Source organism: Trachurus trachurus (genome assembly GCF_905171665.1).
Source record: "Trachurus trachurus genome assembly, chromosome: 5".
In the NCBI taxonomy this organism is placed as follows: domain Eukaryota; kingdom Metazoa; phylum Chordata; class Actinopteri; order Carangiformes; family Carangidae; genus Trachurus; species Trachurus trachurus.
In genome coordinates this window covers 3565357-3581085 of record NC_139896.1, presented here as the reverse complement: position 1 = coordinate 3581085, position 15729 = coordinate 3565357, and the positions used below count along the sequence as shown (strand labels likewise).

Below are 15729 nucleotides of genomic sequence, written 5' to 3'. Positions count from 1 at the left end.
CACTCACTCTTTGGATTACTAGTGACAGGGTGATATGTGTCCACACAATCCTCAGGGGAAAGGCACTCGCCTGCACTAATGCCTGCAATCAATCAGGCTGAGAGACGAAGAAGAAGGAGAAGATGGCGAAGGAGGAGGAGGAGGAGGAGGAGAAGTTTGAAGTGACGAAAGGAAGAGAATGAGACAGATGGAAAATGGATGAAAAGTTAATGCTAATGTCAGTCATATTCCAGCACAGGGGGGGTGTGTGTCGAGTCTTTTTGCACAGTCGTAGACGGCCGGCGCTCACAGGCTGAGCTCAGATCAGTGATGATGATGATGATTGACGGGTCCTGAAGTACCTGCTGCTGACAAACAACCGCCTGTGGGCAAATCAGCTGAGAAACACAACAGAGATGCAAAAAGATGCCTCTGCAAATACCGTAAATACTCAAATAAAAGCCGGTTCTCCTGTACTGGACCGGGTCTGGCTTCGGGTTTGAGCAAATAGAAGCTGAGTCGCAATTAGAAGCCGGGTCTGTTTCTGTTTTCTGCAAGATCGCCCATTTGAGCAGTTTCTAAGCTGCTTCATTCCTGCTACAGTTCTCAATGGGCCCATTGCCATAATCCCTATAGTCATAGCAGTAGGTTCGTTGCATTTAATTGTCGGTGCAAGCTATTTTTAGAACGGCGGAGCAGAGCCGTGAGCTGCTCAGAGCTACGCTACGGAGGCTCATTATGGGATTTCTTGGTTTCCCTCATCAAACTCACTCATCAAATACACAATCCAACAACTCCACAACGCTCTGGTGGACAAGTTGTGAGCTGCACATTCACCACGCTATGAGATAATAACACAACGTTACCACACAGAGTTGTTTTAGAGGGAAATTCATGCAAAACTGCTGATGTGCGTTGCCTTCAGGGACAGTTTTTCATCCAGCAGTCTCTGTATTTGCCTCTAAAACAACTCTGTCTGGTAACGTTGTGTTATTATCTCATAGCGTGGTGAATGTGCAGGTCACAACTTGTCCACCAGAGCGTTGTGGAGTTGTTGGATTGTGTATTTGATGAGTTTGATGAGGGAAACCAAGAAATCCCATGAGCCTCCGTAGCGTAGCTCTGAGCAGCTCACGGCTCTGCTCCGCCGTTCTAAAGGTAACAAACCTACTGCTATGACTATAGGGATTATGGCAATGGGCCAATTTGCCAAAATGTTATGTGAACTATTCCTTTAAGACCCAACCCGAAATTCTTGGTAGCGAATGCGGACAATAAAAAAAAAGGAAACCCGTGATTATTTGTTTATGTTTTTGACCCAAACTTCCATCTTTGCTGAGCCTTTATTTCGGTATTCCCCCATCTCTGTCTCGTGTGTTGCACTTTTACCAGTTCTTCCTCCTTCTTGTTGCCTCCCTCAGGTGGATGTACTGGACGGACTGGGAGGAGGACCCCAAGGAGAGCAAGCGCGGCAAGATCGAGCGAGCGTGGATGGACGGCTCCAACAGGAACGTGTTCCTCACCAGTAAGACGGTGCTGTGGCCCAACGGCCTGAGCCTGGACATCCCTCAGGGCCTCCTGTACTGGGTCGACGCCTACTACGACCGCATCGAGATGGTTTATCTCAACAGCTCAGAACGCAAGGTCAGCAGCAGCCGTCCTGTCATCAACACAATTAAAGGATAATTTCAATTTTTTACAACCTGGACCTTATTTCTAGCATAAAATAAGATCATTTTACTCACCCAGATAACTTTGGTGTCATTTGGAGTCGTTTTGACGAAATTAGCCCCAGTGGAGCGGCGCGTATATCCGTATAATGCGAGAACATGAGGCAGTGCAATGCAGCCTCTAAATATCACATTATCCGCCGCAAAACTTGTTCATTTCGCCAATATTTTGTTATGATACACTAGTGCTATTCCCCTCCGAGCCCGTGGTGGCATGTTATCAACATGCTGCGCCTGTAGGTTGACTACTAACCTCTTATCTGGATGATGCCATCTCCGACCGCTGCCCGGCGCAGCTAACTTGCTACCGCTAACGCTACGGTTCGTTTCTGCGTGTTTCCGACTTGTCAGAACAAAATGAGCAGCTGGATGAAGTTCAGCTTCCACAGGCTTCTCCTCAACCTGGACTCACTAAAGCTCCGGCTAGTTGAGATAAAAATGGACCCGAATGCCGAAGCAGAATGATTATTATCAGAATGAGCCGGGCGGCGCTCAGAGATGACATCATCCAGGTCAGAGGTCAGTAGGTCAACCTACAGACCCCGGATGTTGATAACATGCCACCACGGGCTCGGAGGGGAATAGCACTAGCCTATCAGAACTAAATATTGGTGAAATGAAGGAGTTTCTCTGCAGATAATGTGTTATTTAGAGGCTGCATTGCGCTGCCCCGTGCTCTCGCATTATACAGATATACGCGCCGCTCCACTGGGGCTAATTTCGTCAAAACAACTCCAAATGACACCAAAGTTGTCTGGGTGAGTAAAATTATCGTATTTTATGCTAGAAATAAGGTCCAGGTTGTAAAAAACGGAAATGATCCTTTAACTCTAGTGTCTGGGAGCTGCAGATAACAACTCTGTGCAGCTGTGACTGAACTAATAAGGCTGAGCTCCGCTGGCTGGGTGGGTGGTCTGTCACAACACGGCCCGGTCCACAGCCTGACATTTGGGTTTCAGTGGTCCGTGTGTTGGTTATATTTTGGTACGATGGAGTTGTTTCTGTTTCTAGGAAAGATTTATAATCCAGAAACAGGAATGTTATAGTCGACGTAGAATGAATGAAATGTAAATATTTACACACAGTCTGAATATCACTGTCGCTTAGACGTCCAAGTGGCCTCAGCTGAGTAAAGTGTAAACCACTAACCCAGTGGTTCTCAAAGTGTGGTCCGGGGACCCCCAGGGGTCCTTGAGAGGGTTGCAGGGGGTCCCCAACTTTTTCTTGAAATTTTACCACTTTTTTTCTAGAATTTAACTTTTTTTTCCCCAGAAATGTTTACCACTTTTTTTTAATAACTATTTAACTATATATTATTTATTAGAAATTTTACCAGTTTCTTCTAGAATTTTTTAAAAACTTTTTTGGGAGAAATTTTACCACATTTTTCCAAAAAAAAAATGTATTTGGGAAATTTTACCACATTTCCCCCCCCCCAACATTTTTTTTTAATTTTACCACATTTTTCTAAAAAAAAAATTTTGGGAAAAAAAAATTCTTCCTAAAAAAAATAAGTTTTAGTTTTCATAGAAATCTTATCACTTTTTTCAAGAATTTTTTCTTTTATTTTATTTTTTTTAGTATTTTTACCCCTTTTTTCTGTAAATGTTTCAACAGTTTTGGAGAAATTTGACCACTTTTTTCCAGAAATTTCTATATTTTTTGTTGTTATCCATCTATTGCTTGGCCATGATGACCGAACAGTAGCTTGTGGTGTATTTTGGGATTTATAGTGTGAAATTTTCTTGCGGGCCACATAAAATTGTATTGCGGGTCTCGAGTTTGACATGTGTGACCTAAATATTAGCTGATGGAAGAGAAATGAAAAACAAAAGCTGCGTCACGTCACCTTTTATGATGTCACGTCATGATTTTAGATATTTATTCATAATCTTTTTTATATATTTGTTGGAAATATTGCTCTTTTTAGTGATGCATCTGTCTTTCTGCCTGTAAATGTGCTATGAATGACAATAAAATGGACTCTAACCCCTTTGACCCTTTTGCTGCTTCTCTCCGGCGTCACCAGACGGTGTACGAAGGCCAGGAGCTGAACCACGCCTTCGGCCTGTGCCACTACAAACACTTCCTGTTCTGGAACGAGTACCGCAGCGGCAGCATCTTCAAGCTGGACACCACCACCGGCGCCGCCACGCTGCTGCGCAACGAGCGCCCGCCCATCTTCGAAATCCGGATGTACGACGCTCAGCAGCAGCAAGGTCGCCGGCAGCTCATCTCATCTCATCTCATCTCACACTCAGGGCCGGCCCAGGCCTCCATGGGGCCCTAAGCTAAACCTTTATTTTGGTGCCCTCTATTACTGCCAATAATACTATTTCATTTTTTACTCTGTCATTACGAATCATCATATCCTGGCAGGTTTTTACCCATCTATGGTTTTTATTCAGAAATGGCACCAAATTCAGCTAAAAGTGCAGCAGCCTGGGGTTGATTTACATTTAATCTTCAAATTGATATAGTACTGGGATGCTGAATGTCACCTATAGGTCGACTAAAAGTAACAAAATAAACCAACAGACAATGCATTTACTGTAAACACATCATCTATAATGCAACAGAAAAGTGCAACAACAATTTGAAATGCAACAGTAATTTAAGTTTTTTGTAATCACGCAGTGTTTCTCTAAGGATCGACAAAAGTTACGCACTACAATTTTAAAAAGTTAGTTGCCTTTTGGGGCCTCGCAATAGTCACAGGGTCCCAAGCAGGTGCTTAGTTCGCTTATGCCTTGGGCCGGCTCTGCTCACACTGATCGATTGATCGTATCTATCCAGCGATCTCTTTCCGTCTTGTGTTTTGTATCGATCCATATTACATAATGTGCGTTTGTGCTTGTTTGTTTCATCCACAGGCTCTAATGCGTGTCGTGTGTACAACGGAGGCTGCAGCAGCCTGTGTCTGGCCACGCCCGAGGGCCGACAGTGTGCCTGCGCAGAGGACCAGATACTAGACCCGGCCGACAACACCAGCTGCAAAGGTACAAGACACAGAACATGATTGTAGGCTACACTGCAAAAACTCAAAATCTTTCCAAGAATATTTGTCTTATTTTTTGTCAAAATGTCTCATTTCTAGTCAAAACTAATCTCTTTCCACTTACACATGGACTCATCACCTAAAAATTTACTTGATTTTAGATCATTTTCACTTGTTTCAAACAAATTTTCACTTGAAATAAGTAGAAAAATCTGCCAGTGAAAGGAAGTTTTTTTGTGCTTGTTTTCATTTTCATTTATATTTATTAGTTTATTTCATAGGGACAGTGCACCACTAATCAACAGAGTTAAAAGAAAAACTATAAGTGGGCCAGAGTTAGCCAACAAGGCTAGTTTTCGTCCGTTGTCCCTGGCCAGGTGTTAAAGGCAACCTAAAAGCCAAAAAAAGGTAATAAGAAAGAAAAACTTGCTCCACTATCAGATTATTTTAAGTGAAAATATGCTTGAAAGACATAAAAAAGTGCCTAGAAACAAGCTACTTTTTATGTGATGAGTCTTATTTTAGGTATAATGAGATTTGTTTTTGACTACAAATAAGACAAAATAATATTCTTGGTAAGATTTTGAGTTTTTGCAGTGTATTTATAAGTGCTTGCATGAGTGTGACAGGTTTTTCTCCTGGTATTAATTTTGCACCATTGCATTAACACTGCAAAATTTTATTATTTCCAAAATAATGTTGAACCAACAGACTCTCAAACACGATAACACAGTGGAACCCTGCAGAGAGGAGGAGAATATTCAGATTGATTTTAAGATGTAAAACAAAATAAAACAGCAGGACCACAAACGTCAAACCGAGGATAATATAATGTAGACGTTGATTATTATACAAGTGCAGCTGTTTTTGTTGCTGTTGTCTTCCTCAGCTGCAGCTTCAGTTTGGGTGTGGAGGATTTTCTTTTTTGACAAGTAGATTTCTACAGTAGTTTTCATATAATTACAGTTTTCCACAACACGATCCCCCAGTTTCGAAACCCAAAACTGTTTCCTGCTTCTTTTCACATCCTCGGTGATCTCTCCATCTCTCTCTCTCTTCTTTATGTATTCCTCTGTGCAGCCAACCCGTCCTACGTGCCCCCCCCTCAGTGCCAGCCCGGCGAGTTTGCCTGTAAGAACAACCGCTGCATCCAGGAGCGCTGGAAGTGTGACGGAGACAACGACTGTCTGGACAACAGCGACGAGGCTCCTGAGCTGTGTCGTGAGTTCATGCATGCACAACACACACACACACACACACACACACAACACACACACGCACACACACACACACACACACACACACAGACTTAAAAGAATAGTTCACCCAAAATTCAAATTGCACTCATTATCTCCTCCCCCTCATGTGGACTAAGGGCTGGGAGAAGTTTCAGAGTCCTCCGTGGCTTCTCTGAGTTACAGGGGGTCTCGGCGTAGCAGTGCATGTCCATATAACGGTTGCAAATGGATACCAACTGTCTTCGTAACAAAAAGACACATCAAAAAACATCCAGATACCTCCATGCTGCTCGTATGTAATGTCCCTCTTGTATTGAAGCCCCGAAATGCGAAATTGTCCCGAAAAAAATTAAATAAGTCTATATTTTAAGTTTGTAGCGGAAGCTCCTCTTCCATTTGGACGGACCAGGATCCATCCTCTTCCCAGTTCGTCCAAATTTGACGAACCGGGAAGAGGAGCTTCAAGAAGCTTCTGCTACAAAACGAGCTTGAAAAATAGACTTATTTAATTTTTTTCGGGACATTTTCGCATGTCGGGGCTTCAATACAAGACGGACATTACATACGAGCAGCATGGAGGTATTTAGATGTTTTTTGGTGTGTCTTTTTGTTACGAAGACAGTTGGTATCCATTTGCAACCGTCATATGGACATGCACTGCTACGCCGAGACCCCCTGTAACTCAGAGAAGCCACGGAGGACTCTGAAACTTCTCCCAGCCCTTAGTCCACATGAGGGGGAGTAGATAATGAGTTTTCAAATTTCAATTTTGGGTGAACTATCCCTTTAACACACGTTCCAAACAGCTACCTCCCCTTTCCTCCTGCTGGGTCTGATCTTAGACGACCTCTGGCCGTCTGAATCTTGACAGTCTGGTGGTGACGCCAGAATGAAATGAGAGCACAGACTGAACCGTGTGAGTGTGAGTGTTTATATGTGCTAATTGTGTGTATATGTGAGTGTGAGTACGCGGTGTGTGTGTGTGTGTGTGTGTGAGGAGGAGGAGGAATGTAGCGATGCCTGTGAATCTGGAAAAGCTCTCTGTCTGCTTGTCTGTCTGTCTGTGGTCAGACTTGTTCCCATTCCTGACAAAACACAAAGTCGCTCCAGAGCAGCTTGAATATCTTCCCCTCTCTCGTTTGCACGTCACAACTCTCCACTCTTTCACCTTTCCATTCCTCCACCCCCCCTCCACACACACATCCACATGGCTTCTCATTTTCCTTCTTGACACTCAATGAATCCTTTCTTCCTTTCCTCCCTTTTTTTTCAGACCAGCACACTTGCCCCACAGACAGATTTAAGTGCAAGAACAACCGCTGCATCCCTCTGCGCTGGCTCTGTGACGGCGACAACGACTGCGGCAACGACGAGGACGAATCCAACACCACCTGTTCTGGTACACAAACAAACGAATGAACACACAAATGCAATCTGTGTATTATTCATCCTTTCCATTTTCAATTGGTAATCATTATTATCTCATAGCGTGGTGAATGTGCAGGTCACAACTTGTCCACCAGAGCGTTGTAGAGTTGTTGGATTGTGTATTTGATGAGTTTGATGAGGGAAACCAAGAAATCCCATGAGCCTCCGTAGCGTAGCTCTGAGCAGCTCACGGCTCTGCTCCACCGTTCTAAAAATAGTTTGCACCGACAATTAAAGGTAACGAACCTACTGCTATGACTATAGGGATTATGGCAATGGGCCAATTTGCCAAAATGTTGAACTATCCCTTTAAATATATGAAAAATCTTTTGTTTTGTTTTGTTTTTTGTGTTAGATTAAAAAACAAATGACAAAATAACCAGTCACTTTTTAATTTGTTTAATTTTTGATTGCCAGTTGAAAATGGAAAGAACGAATGTAACACAGATTAAACACGCTCCCATATTGGAAATGTGACGACTGTTTCCTGTTGTTCCTTCCAGCTCGTACCTGTCCGCCCAACCAGTACTCGTGCGCGAGCGGCCGCTGCATCCCTCTGTCCTGGACCTGCGACCTGGACGACGACTGCGGCGACCGGTCGGACGAACCTGCGTCCTGTGGTTGGTCCCCTCACTCACTCACTCACTCTCAACAGCAAAACACAGTAACTGTTAGGGGTGGGAGAAAAAATCAATTCCCATAAGTATCGCAATATTATTTTAAAGATTTTTTAATAGATTTTTTTTTTTTTTAATATTGTGGAATGTGCATTTGTTCGCCTTTTTTACATACAGAGAGTCCAGGTTTTGAAAAGGGTTTAAGTTCACTTTATAATGAAGTATGTTAATTTATAGGCTCCTACAGTGTTTGTGTGCAGATAAATGTTAAAATGCAGCAGTTTACCTCAGTCTATATCTCATTTTGTCAGAAAGTTTTCAGAAGCCTGTTTTCTATACTCTTTTATTTTTGCCTCTTTTATGCAGTCCAGGCTTTTGAAAAGAGAGTAAACATATTATATTACACATGTGATGTGTATTTTTGGGGGATATATGGTTCCTGGAATAGTCTGTAGACAATCATAATCATTCAACTGTTTCGCTGGTGTTAAAAATGCAGACTAAAAATTGAGAAAATCAGCAATATTGCAGAATCGCAATTTAAATCGAATCGGCATCCAAAAAAATCGTAGAAGAATCGAATCGGGAGAAAAGCATATCGTCCCAGCCCTAGTAACTGTTGTAGCTGCAGGTTGATTTATGGGCTGCATGTTGAGGTTGTGCAGATGTCATAGCCACATGTGGAACCAACCCCCCCCCCCCCCCCCCCGTCTCTCTCTGTCTCTTGTCCGTCCACAGCCTACCCCACATGTTTCCCCCTCACCCAGTTCACCTGCAACAACGGACGCTGCATCAACATCAACTGGCGCTGTGATAACGGTTAGTGTCGGATCTCTGCTCCCTCCTCTTCCTCTCCCTCTTCCTCTTCCAGTTCGCCTGTTTACTGTGGTCAACTCAAGGTCTTTTTATTTGTTTTTCCAACAAAATAAAACAGGAAACTCAACAACATAACCCCCCCTACACACACACACACACACCTCCTTTGCTCTCTTTTTAGCCTTAAAAACCACACGTATAAACAGTAGTGTTGGATATAGAGTTCTCATCGCCAGACATTCATAAAAAGAAAAAGATCAATAACAAAAGGCAACAGCAGATGTTTTACAGCACTAACAGACATTAAAAAAGGCTGCCAAATAATATAAAACTGTGTAGTGATTGTGTACTGTATATGATCTTCTCCAATTTGTTATGATACATGACTTCACTGATCCATTGACTGTATGTATTATACAGTTTTGTAGGAGGTGCTGGGTCTCAGTCTATAGTTTTTATAGTAAGTTTATCGGGCAATCCATTAATTTACAGGCTGCTAATTATGTGATAATGTCAAGAAACAGCCAAGAAATAACAATTAATTGCATCATAATGTCTAGAAATAGCCTAGAAATAACGGTCAGTTTCATAGTAATGTCGAGATGTGTAGCCAAGAAATAACGATTGATTGCGTTGAAGTAGCCCAGAAATATCGGTCGATTGCAACAACCCGACTTGGTGGAGAAAAATTCTGGCCTTTCCCAAAAAATTCAAAGCATGAAAAGCATGTGTAATCTCTTGCCTTTATGAAGAACATGACATTACTATGAAATGTATCGTTATTTCTAGGCTATTTCTTGACATTATCACGTAGTTAGCGGCCTGTGAATTAAAGAGATACCGTTTATTTCAACAGAAAGAGACAGAATATCAACCAAACCTCCAGAAATAATATCATTATATAAAGGTCATGAATTTTTTTTATTTTTTTTTTAACGTTTGATCAAGTGAAATAAGGGCCAAAAAAAAATCAACAGGGTCCAAAAAGTGCAATGAATAGAGACGGTGCTTTAAAACGTCTTTAAAGATAGACATTGTAAAGCTTTGGACACATCTGAAACATCGACATCGATCACAAGAGTCTCAGAAAGTCAAACTTGAGAACCAGCAGCATGTCTCAGTCCAAAGGCGTCCAATTGTGAGCGACAGTATTTTGTAAATTGTGCTTCTAGTTTGTTTTCTAACTAGTTTACCATCAACTCTTCACCTCCATTTTTGGCTTCATATGTGCACAGACTCTTCTTTTTGTCATCTTGTGTCATGTTTGTGTGTTGTCATCTGTGTCTCTCCAGTCTTTTGTTGTTGTTGTGTGTTATTGGTTGTGTTGTGCCGTTCGCCCACTCTGCTGTCTTCCCTTGGTTCTGTCTTTCAGAAAAGGATTGTGGGGACGGCTCTGATGAGTTGAATTGTCCAAACCTGACCGGTTAGTGCATAGATCAACATGCACCACAGCAGCCGCGACGCTAGCTCAGCTTAGCTTAGTTTAGCTCAGCTTAGTTTAGCTCAGTTTAGCTTAGTTTAGCTCAGCTTAGCTTAGCTTAGCTCAACTCTTAGCACTGGAAAAGGGGGAAAAAAATAAAAAATAAAAATCAAAGTTTAGCGCTGCTTCTCTGCTAACTTGAGGCCAGCTCTGCTGCCACTCGTTTATCCTGCTGCTCACAGGTCTGAAGCTGAATTAGATCTGATAAAGTGTAAGTGCATCGCTCCAGTCAGCCAAATACATGGAAAGCTGAAAGCGCAGTTACTGTGTTAGCAATAAAATTAATGAAACTCTATTTAATTAAGTGTAGATTTAATAGGCTGCCAGGCTCAATGATGATAAAAAAAAAGAGTTTAATCACAGAATATATTTTATTTCTATAAGAAATTAACTCCTACTGTAAAATACGATCACAGTTTAACATTAGTTTGCCCTTTAACATCAGTACGGGCATAAAAGTGCTTCTGACGCTGCGCTGCCAAGCTCAATGTATCAGCTGGGTACATTCCCTCGTGGTGCATGGTCTGATCTATGCAGTTTCTGTCATTATTTTGACTCTCATCTCTCACACTGCATTTCATTTGTACTCCATACTTTTCTCTGTCACTATGTGTTAATTGTGGAAAAAAGGAAAAGCAAATTACTTTCTGCCTATTGAAACATATGTCCCCCCCTCCCCATTATGAGCCGTTGGGCGCCCGGTAATGAGAGAGAGTGGGTGTTGTTTGACTGTGTTTGTTTTTCAGATAATGACTGTGGGGACAACAGCGATGAGGCGGGCTGTAGTCACTCCTGCTCCAGCGCTCAGTTCAAATGTAACAGCGGCCGCTGCATCCCGGATTACTGGACCTGTGATGGAGACAACGACTGTGGAGACTACAGCGACGAGACCCACGCAAACTGCACCAACCAGGGTCAGTGTCCTCTGTCCTCTGTCCTCACCTGGTGATGGTGATGGACCAGCTGCTGTTCTGTTTAACTCCCTGACAGCTTCAGAAACTCTCTGCTGCAGTGGATTATTTATTGCATGAAAGAAAATAAGAGCAAAATGCTTATATAACCGCAGAGCTGTTGGACTTTTTTTTCATATCTTCTATTTATTTTAACTTTACTCGGCCGAATCCCACTGAGATAGGAGAGTGTAGATAAAACAAAACAAAATAAAAACAGTTCATGAACACGAAATCCCAAAGATCATTTATAATAAAATAAAATTACACTCTAATAATAATAAAAGATATAGTTTAAAAATGGCAGTTTATTCTGTGTTGGGAAAGTTAAAGGGATAGTTCAACATTTTGGCAAATTGGCCCATCGCCATAATCCCTATAGTCATAGCAGTAGGTTCGTTACCTTTAATTGTCGGTGCAAGCTATTTTTTAGAACGGCGGAGCAGAGCCGTGAGCTGCTCAGAGCTACGCTACGGAGGCTCATGGGATAACGTTGTGTTATTATTTCATAGTGTGGTGAGTGTGCAGGTCACAACTTGTCCACCAGAGCGTTGTTGCGAGTTGTTGGATTGTGTATTTGATGAGTTTGATGAGGGAAACCAAGAAATCCCATGAGCCTCTGTAGCGTAGCTCTGAGCAGCTCGCGGCTCTGCTCCGCCGTTCTAAAAATAGCTTGCACCGACAAATAAAGGTAACAAACCTACTGCTATGACTATAGGGATTATGGCAATGGGCCAATTTGCCTAAATGTTGAACTATCCCTTTAAAAACATCCCTGAAATGCAGATGATTCATAAAACTCTCCATTCTCCTGTAAGTAAATAAGTAAAGTTTATTTATATAGCATCTTTCACAGATAAAAATCACAAAGTGCTTTACAATAAAATAAATACAACAATAGAAGACATAATAAGTACAATGAATAAAACAAAGACAACTAACTAAAAGCCTAAAATGCTTAAATAAAAAAGTTTTCAGCTGCTTCCCTAAAAGAGTTGACAGTTTCAGAGCATCATAGAGGAGAGAGGCATTAATCTAAATAGAATCTACTCTTTACATATTCAGACTGAACTAAAGATAAATGGAAGCTGATGGAACAGCAACACCTTCATTTTGACTTGACACCTGCAGAAGGACTGAAGTAGTTTAAATAGTTCAAATCTTTATTAAAATCTAACACAGAACCCACCATTGTTCAATTGTGCATTAGAATAAGAAAAGGGACTTATCTTAGATTACAGTGTGCAGAAACAGAATCTGACCTGAAAAACAAAAAGTCTGACGGGACTCAGCGCAGATGATTGGAAAAACATTTGGTAACTAATCAATAGTAAAAAAAACAACACATTTAACAGTGGTACTTTTTTTGTGTGTGTGTAATTTGGGTGAGTGTTCATGGAAAACAGCTGTGACAGGTGGTTGTTATTATAATGGGTGGGTGCATCTTTACACCGTTCTGTCATTTATTCCATGAAGTATCTGCACAAAGAAATCACAGTGAGTCCGTATTTACATTTCAGTCGGCAGATGTAATAATAATAATAACTCCCTGGGCTGTGTTAGTCAGAGCGGGAAGCAGAGAGGAACGGGCACCGACACCGACACCTACTCACTCCTCTGGTCGTCCAACAGCCACTGATATCATGTGTGTTTTATTAGTTGTTATTATTATTCTAATGTTTCTGTAACAGTGAAACAACAAAGATAGATGATTCACCGGCTGCTTCGTTTCTCCCAGACAGCTCATTAGTTAGTTTTTTGTTTTTCTTGTTTGTCTTTTGATGTTGCATGTTGTCTCGTCTCGTCTCGTCTCTGCTCCAGGATGCAAAGTCTTGATTAGTGATGTCACAATTACTTGTTTTCACAATTAATCGCGGTATTAATAAACGCCACAATTAATTAATCGTAAAAATTCCTAAATACCGTCACTTTCCAAAAAAGATTATGTTGGAAACATGGAGGCAGATGTTTGTGCACCAAAGTGAAGGTAAATGTTAGAAATACTGGTCCATTTACCTAACGTAACATACGATTGGTAGGAATTTAAATGTTAGCGTCTCATTTGTGATAAAAATCAAACAACTAAAATAAACTTAAACATTTGGTACAGATGATAATTAATGATTTGAATATTTAAAACACTTCCCCTGGAGGATTAATAATTGGTTATATATTAATAGTAGATACTAATAATAATAATATTATGTGTAAATAATTAGTAATGTAATTAGGCTATATTTTGACTGTATTTGATGTTACACATTCATATGTTGTGAAATTAATTAATGCATAATAATCGTAATACCGTGTTTATTTCTCTGACAATAATCGTACAAAGAAAATCTATAATCGTGACATCCCTAGTCTTGATTAGATTAAAGCGAAGGCGAAGGCGATGTTGTTGCGATGTGTTTTGAGCCGGCTGCTGACGTCGTCCTCTCTCTCTCTGTCTCTGCAGCCACTCGTCCTCCTGGCGGTTGTCACACCGATGAGTTCCAGTGTCGGATGGACGGCCTGTGCATCCCGCTGCGCTGGCGCTGCGACGGCGACACCGACTGCATGGACCTGAGCGACGAGAAGAACTGCGAGGGCGTGACGCACATGTGTGATCCAGCTGTCAAGTTCGGCTGCAAGGACTCTGGTGAGGAGACCGAACTTCTTATTTTACTTCTTTGTTTTGCTGGGTTTTTTTTTAATTATTTATTTCTATTTTGCACAGTTAAAAAAATATACAAGTAAAAGGAACAATAAAGTAAAATTGCAAGGAAGAGACGAAAACTCAAAGAGCTTATTTGATGCCTCCACTTGTGGTTAACAATGAAATATGATGTCGAAAGGAAAGAAAACTAAACATACAAATGAACAATCAGAAGAAAAAAAAACACTCATTAAAAGTGATTATAAGCATCACTACACAGAAAGAAGCTAAGTGTGTTTCTTCACTACTCCATGATTTATACCAGAGCGGTTACAGTTACAGAAATTGAATTGATGTCTTAGAAATCCACAACTTGTCCACCAGAGCGTTGTGGAGTTGTTGGATTGTGTATTTGATGAGTTTGATGAGGGAAACCAAAAAATCCCATGAGCCTCCGTAGCGTAGCTCTGAGCAGCTCACGGCTCTGCTCCGCCGTTCTAAAAGTAGCTTGCACCGACAATATCGAACCTACTGCTATAACTATAGGGATTATGGCAATGGACCAATTTGCCTAAATGTTGAACTATCCCTTTAAGACCTGGTTGATAAATATTGATGTAATAAATGTGGAAGAGACGTATGAATCTGATAGAGTTGTTATCCAAACAAAGTGTTTCTCAGTAATCAAAATGTTATGTAAAACTGTGGGGAAAGTCCTGGCCCAGACTAAAGATATGGATAAATGAAACTATAATAGAGTAAGAAGGCAATTAGTTTTGACCTAACGACTAATCCGTCTTATAATACAAAGAGGTTTATTAAATTTTGTGCTAACCCAATCAATTTGTTCTTGCCAATTCAAGTTTCTCATCAACAAGAACTCCTAGGAATCTAATTGATGATACCAGGCACTTATCTACAGAAACCATTTGAATTTTCAATGTCCAGTTCTCCTTCCAAACTCTCCATGGCCGAAACAATTATGATAATGCACAAAAAAACCCTCATTTCAATGCAGATATTTAACATATCTTTGTGTCCGCAGCCCGCTGCATCAGTAAGGCCTGGGTGTGCGACGGTGACAGCGACTGCGAGGACAACTCGGACGAGGACAATTGCGAGGCGCTGGTTTGTAAACTCTCTCACCATGTGTGCGCCAACGACTCCACCATCTGTCTGCCTTCGGAGAAACTCTGCGATGGCAAAGACGACTGCCCAGATGGCTCCGACGAGAAGCTGTGTGGTAAGAGGAGACAGCATGAGCGTCAGAGCGGAGAGAAAAGAGAAAAAGTCTGCTTCTTAAACTCTGCCTTCAGTGGTTTGATAACAGCTTCTTTGTAGTTTTTTTGTCTCTCTGCTTCACTCCTCCTCTGATTCTCTCTCTCTGTGTCTCACAGACCTGTGTTCACTGGACAATGGCGACTGCAGCCACAACTGCACGGTGGCGCCCGGCGAGGGTGTGATCTGTTCCTGTCCGCTGGGCATGGAGCTAGGCCCCGACAACAAGACCTGTCAGATCCAGAGCTTCTGTGCCAAACACCTGAAGTGCAGTCAGCGCTGCGAACAGGACAAGTTCAGCGTGAAATGCTCCTGTTACGAGGGCTGGGAGCTGGAGCCCGACATGGAGAACTGCAAGAGCACAGGTGAGGGTCAGAGGACCAGGCCGAAGGTGGTTAAACACAGAGATATATAAGATAAGATAAGAAGATATACTATATACAGTATATATATATAATATATATACTGTATAATAAGATGACTAGATGGCTCACCTGACACTGGTGCCCAAAGACACAGCGTCGCCTTTGGTGCATGTTCTACTATAATAACCATAACATGCTTGGTTTTTGACCGA

General features: G+C 41.7%; 1 protein-coding gene across 1 annotated transcript in view; it reads left to right on the top strand.

Moving 5' to 3' along the window:
* Positions 1-15729, top strand: part of LOC310986064 (low-density lipoprotein receptor-related protein 1-like) — a 179161-nt gene that overhangs the window by 62624 nt on the left and 100808 nt on the right. Inside the window, exons 12-22 of the mRNA XM_083971791.1 lie at positions 1401-1623; positions 3739-3928; positions 4583-4708; positions 5788-5928; positions 7219-7344; positions 7877-7993; positions 8729-8809; positions 11033-11200; positions 13695-13877; positions 14920-15117; positions 15272-15517. Of these exons, the coding sequence (XP_083827917.1) occupies positions 1401-1623; positions 3739-3928; positions 4583-4708; positions 5788-5928; positions 7219-7344; positions 7877-7993; positions 8729-8809; positions 11033-11200; positions 13695-13877; positions 14920-15117; positions 15272-15517 (1799 nt within the window). The remainder of the gene's footprint in view (positions 1-1400; positions 1624-3738; positions 3929-4582; positions 4709-5787; positions 5929-7218; positions 7345-7876; positions 7994-8728; positions 8810-11032; positions 11201-13694; positions 13878-14919; positions 15118-15271; positions 15518-15729) is intronic.